Here is a 15,790-nt window from a genome sequence, read left to right on the forward strand (position 1 = left end):
TAAAATGTATAGCTGGCAGAAATTTTCTTCTGTTCTGTTGGTGGTCTCATCACTCAACTGTTTCTTTCACTGTGTAGAAGTTTGGTTTTTTTTCCATTTAAACAGAAAGTACTTACCCACACCTGTGTCTTGAAGTGTTCTCCCTATTTCTTCCTCTGATGATTTCAGGGTTTGGGGAAACTCTACCCTTGAGCCAGAAACTACCCTGTTGTCCTTCCTCAGTCCCTAGCAATTACCTTTCTGCTTTCTTTCTTTATAAAACGCAATGTTTTGAGAGTTTTTTCATCAGTAGCAAGAGTCTTCAGAGTCTTCACAGATTAAGTTTTGAACTGTCTTCATGCTAATCTCCAGCTGAGTAGGTCTGCCTAGCTGAGAGGCCCCTGGTGCCCCTTCGTTTGTGTGCAGTGCTGTGCTGACCTGCACATTGGCCTCTCCCTTGGGAGAGATTCTGTGACTCATCAGAATTCTTTCTGCAGACTTCTGATCTCAGGTCAGTTTGTTCCTGTTTTTCAGGAAATCTCAAAGTTTAGGTTTTTAAAGACTAATTTTAAGTTTGATACATTGATGTGTCAGGAAAAAGGGTAAAAAATGTTTAATTGCATTTGGTCTTACTGTCTAAAATCCAGTGTTTATTTGCTATTTCTTAGATGGTTGATAATTCTAAAAAATTTTTATCAAACTATTTGGGAAATTTTTCTTAATAAAATAATTTTTAAAATTTATTTTAGTTTTGTGTGTGTGTATCTGTGTGTGTATGCCACGTGTGTGCAGGTGCCTTTAGAGGTCAGAAGAGGGTGTTGGAGCCCCTAGAGCTGGAGTTACAAGCAGTTGTGAGCTGCCTGTCATGAGTGCTGAGATCTGAACTCAGGTCCTGGAAGAAGAGCAAGTGTTCTTAACCACAAAACCATCTCTTCTATAATCATAACATTGTAATTTCCAGGAGGCGGGGTGACGAGAGAGTAATGGAACATGTATGACATGAAGGCAGAATCAAGGACTAACATATAATACAGTGCCTGTGTGTGTATGTGTATGCTTGAGGAGGACAGGAACCAACAAGGAGGGATAGGTGAGCGCAGCAGGGGATGAAAGCAAACAATATAGTGCTGTATGAAGGAAAATGTCATCATGGAGCCCTGTACTTTGTATGCTAACCAAAAACATTTGATGAAAACAATTTAAAAACTAAAACATCTCACTTCTGTACCTTATCTTTTATATTGTATTAAATATGCATTTGTGACTCTTCCATCTCATTTTAAATATCAACCTTAACGTTTTTATTGTATTTATTCATATTCATTCAACAAGCATTTATTGACTATTACATGGTAAACATTGAATAAACAAAGAAGGATATGATGTGGCTTTTACCTTTAAAGCAGTAAAAACAACCTGCCTAGGTGGTTTTAAACAAGCTCTGTATTTAAAAAAGAGTAACCAAAGAACAGAATTGGTGGTTGGTCTAAAAAATAGGTGCAACTATGGGAGAAATAAGTCCTGGAGGTGCAGAGCCCACGACGACTGCAGGTTGCTGGATATGCTGAAAAGCTGGAGCACAGAGAACTGTAGCTGCTCTGATCAGCAGCCACCTGTGCACAGAGTGCTTCAGGGCTAACGCAGCCTCCAGAATCAATAACATTGTGATGTCAACGAATCCCATTACATAATTCATGTAGTCCGAATACATTTCTGGTCATGTCATTTACATTTTTTTCATTGGGTTATTTTTTTTAAAAAATTATCAGTTTCACAAATTGCATTAAATGTATTTTAAGTCTGTTTCTTGGTTAGTTATTTAAATATTTGCCTTATTTAAAAATAGTGCTTGTCTTAGGTTTGTGTTTTCTGATTCTTTTCCCAGTTATAAGGAAGACAGGATGGACGAGGAACTGATGGAACCTCTGAAGTATGCTGAGCAGCTTCCTGTGGCCCAGATAATACACCAGGTTTGCCTTCCATTTGATTCTTTTGAAAGAAATAAGATTTCTAATCTCAATAAGTAATTGCTTTTGTTAGGTTTTCAGAATCCGTGTGGCTAGCTGAAAGGCATTGTGGACCTGCTCTCTCTACTTGAGATTTTTTTTCTTTATCACAGTGGAGAATCCTCAAAGCACAATATTCAAGGCTACTTACTGTGTAACCACAACTCTTATGTAAAATACGGAGTAGTCAAAAATGATCGTTTTGTGCATTACTAATAACAAAACTTAATTTCAGGAGACTTCATTTTGAGCCACGTGGACGGTCTTTGTTAGTGATAAGGAGATATCTGAAAGTTTACCTTTTGGTGTCCTTTTTGGTGTAGCCAAGGAGAGGAAAGAATCCTGCTCTGCTCTTCCCCACCTACCCCATCGTCATCCCTTATAGAGCATGATTCTAAATGTCATGTGGGCAATTTGTTTCATTTCCAATGAGACTATCCCCTGTCTGCATGGTGATAATCTTAGAAAAGGCTATCATTCTGAGCATTTGAGCTTAGATTTCAGACTCTCACTTGGACAGCATGGACCCTCAGTTCTGGCCTGAAGGGCCAGAACCTAATCATTTCAGATGGTCTTGACTGGCCTTTAGATCCAGCAGACTTTTCAGCTCCTTAGAGATTATAGGAAATAGTAAAAGGCCTTATATGTCAGAATTCCTCAGAACTGTTATGAATATTATTATTGGGAGTTTTTCCATGTATCCTTTTTAATCAAAAGAATTTTATTTGGCGTCTATGGGTTGTCAGCAGTGCCAGTTTGAGTCTATTAAAAGAAGCAGAGGCTTTTAATTGAAAATTTTGGCTATATAGATCTTTTCATTGATACTAAAATTTGCTTTTAAGATGCTATGTGAATTTTTAAAAATGTGAATTTTAAAAATTTGGCCCTTTGAGATGATCCTTTGTGTATGGTAACCAGGTCCAGTTTATATGTCAGGAATTCCCTAGTGTTGTCAGAGCTTAAATGACCTAAGAGTCTGCAAATGTCACATTTAAAATTCTGTCTTCATGCCTGACTCTCAACATAAATGAATTAAACAGCAGAGCAGGCAGCAAGTCAATATGTTCTCAACAGTAAGAGTGAGCGCTGAAACAGTGTGGTAATAGGTAAATAGAATCTGCCCAGAGCTGGTCACCTAGAAGGAAATCTGAAAGCAGAAACAGGAATTAACCTTTAAGACAGCTGACCAGATGAAATGTCAGAAATATCTTAACATGAAGGAACCAGTAAATAGCCCACTTGCTGTGTTTTGTAGTTAAACACTGGTTGACTTCAGGGTAAAGCATTTGACCCTGGTGGAAATTCTAGATTTTTCCCCAGTATAAGAGACTGTATTAATTTTAACACTGAATTATAAACAGCATAATTAAAAATCTGTAGTACTTGATGTCATAAAATCTCAGTCTTTAAGGAATTTTGCATGATTGTTTATTTTTATCAAACAGAATTAAGGAGCAGTCAGGAAATGCCACTGTTAATAGCAGACTTTATTCTCTTCTCATGACATTCCCCATTCATGGTAAAACTAAAACAGGACTTGTTATCATGCACTGTCTGGGTAGAGTTCACTTAGTAAGGGATTATTTATCTTTCAATTAATTAATTAATTTTATGTGTACGAGTGTTTTGCTTGCATGTATGTAAATGCACACATGTGTGCAATGCCAGAAAAGGGTATGGGAGTCCCCTGGAACTGGAGTTATGGGCAGTTGTTGGCTACCATGTGCGTGCTGGGAACTGGACCAGGTCCTCTGCAAGAGCAGCCTGTGCTCTTCACCCTGAGCCAGCTCTGCAGCCCCTGTTTACATTTTTAAAAAATATTTTTTAAATTAATTTTTATTTTTAAAATGTGTGTGTGTGTCTGTGTGTGTGCACATGTGTGCGTACATGCACGTGAACATGAGTGCAGGGGCCTGTGGAGGCAGAGGCATCAAATTCCCTGGAGCCAGATTTACAGGTGGTCATGAGCCACCCAACATGGGTGCTGGGAACTAAACTCAGGTCTTCTGCAGTTGTTCTTAATCTTTTAGCTATTTCTCCAGCCTCAGTATGAGAATACTTGAAAGCAACTTCTCCTTAAGAAAATAGTCATAATGTGATAATTAGGTTCAGCCAGTTCCACAGAGCTTTTAAATTATAGCATTATTGTAGTAACTAGCTGTTATCTGTAACTATTTGTATGAGAAGTAATCTTGCGTCTCAGTCATTGCATAATTCGTACCTGGGGTGTGTGAAGTTTTTACAATCAGGAGCCACTTACGATTCTATCATTATTCCCACTTTGTACGGACAGATTTTTTACCATTTTTTGTTTCTAGAAGTCTTAGCAGATATGATTGTATATCTAAGAAATCCAAGAAATTCAGGTTCTAAGCAGTCAAATCTGGCAAGATGGGTAGGTAAATTAAATTGATAACTTTATACTTGGAATAAACACATAAAATGGAAATGGAAAAGTTTTCTATCACAACAATAAAAAGAACTGTTAAGTAATTAAAATTACATATAACGAGTTAACTTTAGAACCTATAAGAGGTATTGTGGTAATATACTGTATTTGGGGAACATCAAATCCTACCAAATACCTGATGGTGCAGAGAGAGAAAAACAATATCATAAAAAGCATAAATGGTTCCAAATAACAAATTTAATTCTAATGGAAATGTTTTCTTTAACATCAGGAAAAATATGACCTTGTGAGATGTGAAAAGGTGTCTAAGTGCCACCACATAAAGTGTGTAAGAGAGAGCGGGGCTTGCTTTACTGTGTACGAGAACATGACTTGAGAGAAACAGAGTCAGATAAATAAGGTACAGAAGAAGGAATAGACACACGGGTCACTGGAACATAGGAAGAGAGGACTTGACACTGCTGGTCATAATCTAACTGTGTTGTACTATCATCATGCCCCTGGACACAAGTGTGTTAGACAGAAGTGAAGGTCTCATGACCTGTCACCCTCACTGTATGTGATGCGCTGGTATACTCTGACATGACCTGTCACCCTCACTGTATGTGATACGCTGATACGCTCTGACATGACCTGTCACCCTCACTGTATGTGATACGCTGATACGCTCTGACATGACCTGTCACCCTCACTGTATGTGATGCGCTGGTACGCTCTGACATGACCTGTCACCCTCACTGTATGTGATGCGCTGATACGCTCTGACATGACCTGTCACCCTCACTGTATGTGATGCGCTGATACACTCTGACATGACCTGTCACCCTCACTGTATGTGATGCACTGATATGCTCTGACATTCCCCTCTTCCTTTTCCTCTTTATACCCGTTTCCTTTTGATACCCTCCCATACCCCCTGCTCCTGGAGTTCAAACCTCTGTCATTTATTTTAAGGCCTATTGTGTAAAGTTAGTCCCTCAGTGCAAGTTCATCCACTGGGATCTAGTCAGCCTATCTAGAGTCCCTCCCTTTAAGAAGATCAGCTCATTCTTACCCAGCAGTAATCAGCTGCCAGTAATTCTTTGAGTAAGATTGGAGCCTGATGTTCATTTTCACAGTTCTGTGCTAGTTTTTGTCTGCTGTTTGCATGGGTCTTGTGCATGCTGACACCTTTGCTGTAGATTCATATGAGAAGAGTCCCAGGAACCTGTAGGACGGTTTCCATACGGTCATGCTCCTCCTGCCTGACTCTTACACTCTTTCCTCTCCCTTTCCCTCAATGATCCCTGAGTCCTGGGTGGGTGGGTTTTAATATAGGAGTCCTGTCCTACGACCCACACTCTGCAAACTCTTATTCTCTGTGTTTTGGCCATTTGTGACCTTTTGCATTCCTGGCAAGAAAGAGGAGAGAGAAATAGTACCTAGCTAGTATAAAAAACCAGAGGGAATTGTATTAGTCTAAAGCCTACTGAAAAATTATGCATACAATATCTCTACATAAGTTTGTGAGTATAGTTGAAGGCTACATAACAAGAAACAGTGCCAGACAGGGGAAACCTTCCTTTGAATTGTTGGCCAGGGTAGTCCAAGAGACTCCCAAAATTACACAGGCTATTGCCACAGTCCTTGATTGTCTCCCAGAACTTGATGGCAAAACCCTATTTCTGAAGTCGGGACATACTTTGGACACAGGATTTGGAGCAATGGAGTTGGAACTGACCTGGCAGCCACTTCCCCTGAAGGCTAGCTCTCATAGCTTTGGAGACCATTATGCAAGCTGCTAAGGGAGAACATCAATAGATGGTCTAACCCCAGCTTGAAAGTCTAAAAACTACATCAGTGACCAGCACAGCAAACGACATTGGTGCAGTAGTGGCACTTTTATCTTGGGAGTAATCAACAGCTACCTAATTGGACTTAAAGCCTACTCAATGGGAGGAAACTCATGTGTGGTACTGTGAACATAGCCAAATACACATGACTGAGAGGTAATAGATCTTAGAGAAAACTCCCAGGCTGTCACATCCCTAGACAAATGTAATATAGATCCTTAAATCTATAGGCAAGCATCCCAGTCACCAGCACCCATCAAAGAAGCTTCTTTTTTTTTGGTCTTTTTGAGACAGGGTCTCCCTGTAGCCCCAGCTGTCCTGGAACTCACTATGTAGACCAGGCTGGCCTTGAACTCACAGAGATCCACCTGCCTCTGTCTCCCGAGTGCTGGGATTAAAGGCCAGGATTAAAAGCATGCACCAGCATGTGTTACCACGCCCGGCAGAAGCTTCTTTTTTAAGAGACAGAGATAATTACAGAGTTCCACAACTGGTTACACACAGATTGTCTGTGAATTGCCAAAGCCTAAGTGGCACATCTAGGATGCACCCTCTGCACTTAAAGCTCACAGAACATAGAACAAGGGATGAAGAGAACACTAATGCATCTTTCTATTTTATGCTTTTAAGATGCCAAATAAAGCCTGCTATGTTGATTTTACAGGTAACAACTGTAGAATTGAAATTGCATACTGTGATGGTTTCAATGAAAATGTCCCCCGTTGACTTCAAATATTTGGACATTTTGTCCCCACATGGTGGCGCTGTTTTGGGAGGTTTTAGAAGGTGTGGCTATCCTGGAGGAAGCACATCACTGGGGCTGGGTATAGAGAGTTCTTAAGCCTTGCTGGGTCTCCAGTTGCTCTCTTGCTTCCTGTGCCTGTGTAATGATGTGAGAGCTTAGTTTCTGCTGCTCCTGCTCCAGCCACCTCCAGCCACTATGCCTCCCTGCCATGACAGACTATAATTCCTCTAGAACCATAAGCTCAAATAAACTCTTCCTTCTATAATTTTTTTGGGTCAGTGTTTCTATCACAGCACCAGAAAAGTGACTAATACACATACCCAGAAGAATCCATTAGATGTGATAGTTTAATATATAGCAAAGACAACATTTTTGTAGGAAACTAAGATAGTGCAAAATAAATATTTTGGAGAATAGGTCACTTCATGTGTAGTCTAGAAGTAGGAATCACTTTTAAAAATGTTTATTATACGTATGTTTTTGCATGTATTCCCATGTACAACATGCATGAAATGCCTGTGAAGGCCAAGAGGATGTCAGATCCTCTGGAATTGAAGTTATGGAGGATTTCAAGCTGCCATGTGGGTGCTGGGAACTGAACCTAGGTCTTCTGCAAAAGCAGCCAGTGCTCTTGACCACTGAGCCATCTCTCCAGCCCCAGTAGGGAATGACTTTCTAAAGAACACAAAAACCCAGAAATAATGTTGAATGCCATAAAATTGGAATATTTTACATTGCATGCGGAGCCACCGGCAGAAGACTAATGCTAGAATGCAAGCAGATGTATTTACAAAGAAGACAGCAGTGAATTGTGGGGATGTAGTTCAGTACTAGCACTTGTAAGGAAATGTGAGGCCCTAGGATCAGTCCACAATATTCTCCCTACCCCCTAAAATGGAGGAGGAGATGACAGTGCATTGAGTAATATGCAGGAACTCTTGAAAGTTTATAAAAGGGAGAGCTCTAGCTCAGTATAAGAGGCCAGTGAATGAAAGAGCCCCAATTCAGAAAGTGAGAACACCATAAAAAATCAGCAATTAATGCCCATCAAAGTGGCAAGATTAAAATCATATTTGGGGGCTAGGGAGTTGGCTCTGTGCATAAGAATCTTGCTGCACAGCATGAGGATCAGATCCGAGCACCTAGGCAAAAAGTGGGGCATGGCTGCACACAGTCCTGGAACCCCAGCATTGAGGAGGAGGGAAGAGGAGAGACAGGATCCCTGGGGTTGCTGGACAGCAGCCTAGCCGCAGGTTCAGGGAGAGTGATAAAGCAGGGTACCTGATGTCCTCCTCAGGCCTCCATGTGCCTATTTGTGCACACACACGGGTATCTAGCACACACAAAATAAAACCATACTTCAGAACTCAGTTTGGCAGTTCCTCAAAAGGTTAAACAGGTATTACATGACCCAGTGATTCCAACATACAAAAACATGCATCTGCACAAAAAGATGTTCACTGCAGCATGCTTGTGAATACCTGGTAAGTGGAACAGCTGGTGAAAAGTGCATATCCCGGCAGCAGAGCAGCATTTAGCCATAAAATGGACTGAGCGCAAGTCACCTGCCGCATGCTGTGCCTTCTCAGTTGTAAACATTGTATGGTCAAAGGCCAATCATAAAATTCACACATGCTGTTGTACGAAATGTCCGGTGTAACCACATCTGCAGCCTGAGGTTGGCTGGGTCTGGGATGAGGCAGAATATCACTGCTGGCATGTGCTCTCCCTGCTGATGGTGCAGGTATGCCCTTTGGAATGATAAAAATATTTTAAACTTAATGGTGATTCTTGAATAGCTCCGTAAACCACTGAATTTAAAACGAAGAATGGTATAGTGTGTTACCATAGCTAATGAGGCTATTTTAAAACTTAAAAATCATGTATTTCCAATGGTCATGTCAGGAAAAAAGTATGTGAACTTCCCCTACCTTTCTGGAGGGCCATTTGGCATCTCTTCACTTTTGATGTGTACCATACAGGGGTCCCACTCATGAGCACCTAGTACATGAGTGAAAGTACCATTACCTGAGACTCAGCAGCCGGGTGTGGGCTTCAGCACACTCGAGCAAGAAGTGCCCCTCCATGTAGCTAACACAAATACTGCTTTCTTTTTTCTGTTTTTTCTTTTTCTTCTTCTATTTTATTTTTTGAGACAGGATTTCACTGTCACTCAGCTGGCTTGGAACTCACTATGTGGACCTTCTCAGGCTGGCCTTGATCTCACAGAGACCCTCCTGCCTCTGCTTCCTGAGTGCTGGGATTAAAGGAGTGCACCACTGCACCTGGCTCTTTCTTTCTCTCTTTTTTAGTAATCGAATGTATTTTCTTATCAGCTAATCTTCTATTCCTTTTCCCTCTTTGTGCCTAGTGGCAGAAATTTTAATCTGATCACTTACAGATAAACTCACTCAAACCCAGAATCTAGTCCCTTCTCTACTCTTCCTAGGATGATGGGGTGGCAACTTAGGTAAGAGGGCTTGGCTGCCGTGGCTTTGGAGCCTGGTGGGATTCAGTAGGATCCAGTGTCCCTTTGCTGAAGTATCGCTAGATTATATGGCTTTGCACTGTCATGTCCGTCCTGGTAGCCCACAGGTATGGTGTGTACAGCACATCTGGGAATACCTGCCACTTCTCACTCCATGATTGCTTAACTGGTGAAGTTAGTGGGCAGCGTCGGTAACTGCAGTGCAATGGTTGGTGTTAGTTGTCTGCTTGACAGAATCAAGACTTATTTGGGCATGGCTGGGGGAATATCTTAATTGCTTTATTGAGGTGGGAAGACCCGCCACTGTAGATGGCATGTTCCCTGGCTGGGATCCTGGACTGTGTACATGGAGACTAGGAGCAGAGCAGCAGGATGCACTCATAGCTGTCCTCTTCCTGGTTATGGATGCGACCTGACCGCCTGCTGCTGTAACTTCTCCACAGTGATGGACTGCACTTGGCACCAAGAGCCAAAATAAACCCTTCCTTAGGATGCTTTTGTCAGAGTATTTTGTAATAGTGACAGTGAAGACACTGAGGAGGGTGGGAACCTGTTCACTTCACCGTCTGGCCTCCCTGCTCTTCAGATTTTGTCACCTTCCTTCTCCCTTATGTCGTCTGTTTCATCTTATAGACCATTGTGCTGTAAGCCTTGCTGAGCGTTGGTGAGTTCCATTGCTATCCTTGTTGGACAGTTAATTAGCTAGCATGTCTAGTGCGTAGCAAACACAGCATGTGTATGGGTTCTGCTGATTACTGGGTTCAGGTTTCTTTCACACTCAGTGTGGCATAAGGCTAAGGACCCTGGAGGCCACCAGACCACAGTACCAGGTTTGCTTGTGACACTCTATGGCCAACAGTGGTGGTATTTGTTAAACATTGCTGAGTGGTCAAACAAAGGGAGCACTCATCATGTAACAGTCTGGGTAATATAGTGATTCTGCAGCAAGGTAAAAGGGTAAATCCCTGAGGGTAGGAATTGTACTTGGTGATGTCAGGGCTTTGCTCGGTTCACAAGGATGCCTTATGTTTTTGAGGACTTAATAAGTCTGTTAACACTTAGGATGCTATAGAGGAAATAGCAGGAGAAATGCATGCAAAAAGTAATTTTAATCTTGCATGTTTATGTTGATATTTTCGTTTTAAAGGCAATCTTGTTTTTACTCAAAATCTGTTTTCAAGAAGTACAGAACTATGTTACAGGGACATTTACCTCACAGATGCTTTGAAAATCAAACCACTTAAAAAATAGTTTGAATTTTGAATTAAGATTTAAAATTTGTAACCCAATATTGTATTTTTATGGAAAGTTAATAGTTTTTCTTTGTAAATAGAATTACAAATGAGTTAGATAACATTTTGAGCAATTAATAGGTTCATTTCACTTTAATTTGTGAGCATAAAAAGTTGATTAGTATCATGTAGAGTTTATTAATTATAAAATAATGATTAGTGATTTGAAAAGTAATCAGACACAAAAATCTTTCAAAAAGGGAACTATCTGTGTAATTTTGACTATATATTGGTCCCAAATGCACATTTTACTTAAACATTCTTTGGAGTGAAATATTCTAGAAGTATTCTAGCACTGAAAAGTGAAGAGTGGGGGGGTGAGCACTCCAGCAGCTGTTGGACACGCTTTCTTTCCAGTTGCTCTTTTGTTTTGCATCAAGGATCAATTTCAGTTACTCCTGGCCTGTATTAAGGTATTTGGACCACTGTTGTTTGGATGTTGAAGGTGGCATGGATTCAAGCATGGTGGCAGTTATCATGAATGGAACATGTATGATTGGAATTGATTGTTATCTAGGAGGCCTGGAGGATCTTCTGAACTAGTGTTCACAGACATTGAAGCATCTGCACCTGCACTGCTTAGAACTCAAGTACTTGTGGAGAGGTTGGGATGTTGCAGATTGTTGGGGATTCTTTGTAGCCTCCTTCCTTAGCCACTCATTGCCATCTGTGTGTGACCTCAAGTACTTGTGCCATCCCACGAACCCTTGCTCCCATCCCACGAACCCTTGCTCCCACTGACCTAGAGAAGCATGTCATTGTAGAGCCTGAGGCCTTAGTGTGGGTTTCCCTACTTGGTGTAATCCACCGACCTGCCTGAGGCTTCTGCCAGTGCATTTGAAGTGTGTTGATTATGACTTTCTTTGTTGTTAGTAAACCAAAACCAAAACAAAAAACCTTCATGAACCAATTATCCTGTGGAATTTGGAGTAACCAGAATCTGTTGCTGGGCTGTGGTCACTCCTGTTTGACTCCAGAGTTAACTTTGCCATCCTCCCTCATCCTCTTTAGGTGAGAACTGTGGGTTTTTTGATTAAAAAAAAAAAAACATTTTATTTATTTATTTTTTATTTTATGTGTATGAGTGTATTGTCTGCATGTGCACCCGTGTCATGCAATGCCACGGAGGTCAGAAGAGGGCATGGGATTCCCCTGGAACTGGAGTTAAGGACAGTTTGTAGCCGCCATGTGGGTGCTGGGAATAGAACCCAGGTCCTCTGCAAAAGCAGACAGCGCTCTTAACTGCTGAGCCATCTCTTCAGCCTCAGAACTGTGTTTTTTATATAAACACACTGATGTGTATGTTGATTAATGAAATGAGGAACGGGAAATTAAAAGATTACTCATGACTGATGCTAAGACAGTTGATTAACTATTTGTACAGAAGATACTAGGTTCTTGCTTTATAACATACAGATAAAATAAATTGTATTTGGATTATCTGTTGATTTGAAAATAGAAAATATCAAAATAACCAGAAAAATGATGATAAACACTTATGGATAAAGACTTTGTAGCATAAAAATTGTGTCAAGAAGTATAAAAGAAATTTGATTTATCTGATGTAAAAATTGAAATTTCTATGCATCAAAATGGAATGCAAATATGAAGATGGAAAAGTCCTTTCCCCACAGAACTAGCCCAAAGCTTGTATAGAATTAACACCCAACACCTCCCCCACCCCAAATCAGCATCCCAAAAGAAAGGAACAAAGAACCTACATAGACTCCCTGCAGAGTCTGAAGCACAAAGCCAGGCATGTTGGTCTGCTCCTGTAGCCCTAGCCCTGCCCTAGCCCTTGACAGGACATAGGCAGGAGGATGACTAGAACTCATGTGTTCAAGACTAGCCTGAGCAGCATAGTAAGGCAGGGTCTCAAAAACAAAGAACAACAACAAAGCCAACAAAACAAAGTTGAGGCTGGGGATGTGGTTCAGTGGTGGAGTGCATGCAAGGCCCTGGGTCTGAACCTAGTTATACAAAACAGAACAGAAAGTTGAAGTGCAAAAATAACTTCTTAACGAACCTCTTGGGTCCAGAGATGTGGTTCGACAGTTAACAGTGATTATTACTCTTGCAGAGGACCTGAGTTTGGTTCCCAGCACCCGTGTCATGTTGGGCAGCTCACAACCACCTGTAACTCCCAACAGCAGGGGATCTGAAGCCTCTGGCCTCCTCAAGCATGTGTGCATACGCATACACACACACACACACACAAACAGACACAGACACACACAGACATACATACAAACACGTAGACACACATACACACACACACACACACAGTCTTTAAGAAACCTCTTAGCAAGGAGTCTTTAAGAAACCTCTTAGCAAAGATAAGGACCTTAGGAATGGCAGCGGCAAGGCTGTAGGTGTGCAGATTGGACACACCGAGGACCGATTGGTCCTCCTCTTACAGTAGTTGTATTTGTTTACATAAAAGCCAGTGGAATCTGACAGGTGGACGCACGTGTGTTTTTCCTTCCTGAGCACTCTGAACTGCTAGTAAAGATGTAAATGTACCAACTCCAAAAGACAAAATGGAGGAGGAGAAACCAGGCAGCAGCTTGAAGGAAGGAACACCACTGAACAGCCGTAACCAGTTTAGTAGAATAGAAAAGCTAAGCCCTAACTTCTGGAACTCCTACTGTCCTCTTCCTGTCTAGCCCTTAGGACACTTAGAGTCTGTGGGGCTCAAGACTAGAGAATTTTCCTGAAGACACATCTGATATCAAAATAGCATATAGGAGCAGACTTATAGCTCAGTCAGTGGTAGAGGACTTGCTTAGCATGTGTGAAGCCCTGTGTTCTGTCCCCAGGACATTTTGGAAATTTCCATAATCAAAATTTGATAGTGAAGACCCAGTGTGCTTAGCACTGATAAGCCTTTGATTCATAGGAGCTATGAATGTATTTTCATTAGATCTCTGACCTCTTAACTATGAGTCACAGCCAAGGAACAGAAGACTGCTGGGAAACAGTCTTTGTGAGAGACCAAGATCAGAATAAGCAGGTGGAGCAGAAAAGAAGCACAGCGGGAGAAATGAACATTATCGGGAGGAAGGAGAATATTTCTTGTTTATTAAACAGGTTCCCTACAAAGGGACTATGCAAAGCATCAGCTGATGCTCTTGGAAATTGGAACTATGAGTAGCAATACCAGTCGCAGTAGGATTTGAGGAAAGATAAGCAAAGGCCTCCGAATATATAACAGTGTGAAACAGCAGAGAAAGATTGGAAATGAGAGGATGACTTGGGAGCCAGCTCTGCATAGGGCTCTATGGTTGTATCTTGTGAACAGAGGCTCTGACGGCCTTCCGCTCTGGGTCATCTTGTTCAAGATATTTATGCTGTAAACATTCTTGAAAGAAGACGTAGTGACTTTGGGGGGCAAAAAGAAGATTATTTATTTATTTATTGCTATGTGGTATAGTAAAAGATAGCGTCTGTCTCTAGAGCAAAGGTTGGGGTGGTTGATCGCAGCCTCTAGTGAAAGCTGTCAGTCTTGCTATTCTGTGTTTGATGCACAAGTCCCCGTGTGTATAGCCACATTCTGTCCCCGATGACTCCGGGAAGCAAAAGAGCCATAAGTGTGAAGTGCATGAAGTCATGACTGGTAAAGCCCTTTGTCTCTGACTCAGGGCTCTGATGTCACCTGCCACTGTCCATGAGAACAAGCTGTACTAGCTCTAGCTCGGAAGCCTGGCTAAAGGTGAAGTTTCAGGCACTTCCTGCTCTTAGACAGGAGCAAACAAGGCCCAGTGTTTTGGTGATAAGGGAGCTGGGAAAAGAGAAAGGAGGAGAGAATAAAGACATAAGACAAAAGCTTTTCTAGAACTCAGTGGTTTAATGAATGCTTAAAACAATGAAAGTAAATATATCCTGTAGCAAGGAACATAATTTTGAAATTTTAAAATAATTAAAAAATAACCCTACCAAACAGCAAATAGTAAAAACTCTCAAAATAGGGAGGAAAGCTTCAAAGGAATAAGAGTCAGAGCGCCATCAGGCTTCTCATGGGAGTATTCAAATGAGGAAGTCATAGGCTGCTTTGAAAGTTACATGGAAAAAAATGACCTCCCCCCATGTGGTGCATGTGTGAAGTATGCGGATGTGTGTCTCTGTGCTCACAATCAGAGGCCAGAGAAGGAGGATATCAGGTGTCCTCCCCCCATCTTATTCCCTGGAGACAAGTTGTCACTCGTGAACCAGAAGTGCTGTTTTGTCTTGGCTTGGCCGCAAGCTTCCGAAATCCTGCTGTCTTACCAGCACTGGGGTTACAAGCATGTATAGCCATGCTGTTTTTTTGTGTGGGTGCTGAGGAATGGAACTCAGATCCTCTCCTTTCCACAGCAAGCGGGTTCATCCACTGAAGCCACCTCCCCAGCCCACGACAACAGTCTCTAACAGTATTCTGTTAACTCCTCAATTATCCCACCAGCGAGATGGAACAGGGGAGACTTTCCAAATGGCCCTTTATCCTTTTCCTAGAGCTACTGGACATGTGCTTCATTAAAGAAGAGATAATGAGGAATCAGGGAACTCTCCCATCCAGTGAGATGCCATTGAGATGCCCAGCCAGAGGGTGACGGGAAGACTCGTAGAGCTAACAGTGGATTGGAATAAGACAGCGGAGGACCCTGGATGGGTGTCTGGGGTCTGTGGAATGATGAGTTATCCAGCGTCCTTGACTATATTAAGAGAAGGTTTAAACTTCAGAGTAAAGTTTGTTATATCTATGTAGGGAATTAAACCAACAGAAAAATGAAGTAACTTTTTAAACTTTTTTTTTTTAAGGTGGGTGAGTATTTCCCTGTGTGTATCTATATACACCACATGCATACAGTGCCCACAGAAGCCAGAAGAGGGCATCAGATCCCTAGAGAGGTTGTTGTCTTCCATGTAGGTGCTAGAAACTGAACCCTGGTCCTCTGCAGGAGCAGCCAGTGCTCTTGACCACTGAGCCATCTCTCCACCCCCTAGAATGAAATAGATTAATTTCAGGAATAAAAGTTGTATCAGAATTTATATATATATA

The 15,790-nt window shown here is 41.6% G+C and overlaps 1 protein-coding gene across 5 annotated transcripts in view; it reads left to right on the top strand.

Annotated features, from left to right (window-relative positions):
• Nucleotides 1-15,790, top strand: part of Pigk (phosphatidylinositol glycan anchor biosynthesis class K) — a 132,625-nt gene that overhangs the window by 81,071 nt on the left and 35,764 nt on the right. For all 5 annotated transcript variants that reach the window (XM_008848653.3, XM_029553824.1, XM_008848654.3 and 2 more), the window contains one exon: nucleotides 1,865-1,949. In XM_008848653.3, coding sequence (XP_008846875.1) covers nucleotides 1,865-1,949 — 85 coding nt within the window. The remainder of the gene's footprint in view (nucleotides 1-1,864; nucleotides 1,950-15,790) is intronic.

Source organism: Nannospalax galili, unplaced genomic scaffold (genome assembly GCF_000622305.1).
Source record: "Nannospalax galili isolate Female #2095 unplaced genomic scaffold, S.galili_v1.0 scaffold1124, whole genome shotgun sequence".
Classification (NCBI taxonomy): Eukaryota; Metazoa; Chordata; class Mammalia; order Rodentia; family Spalacidae; genus Nannospalax; species Nannospalax galili.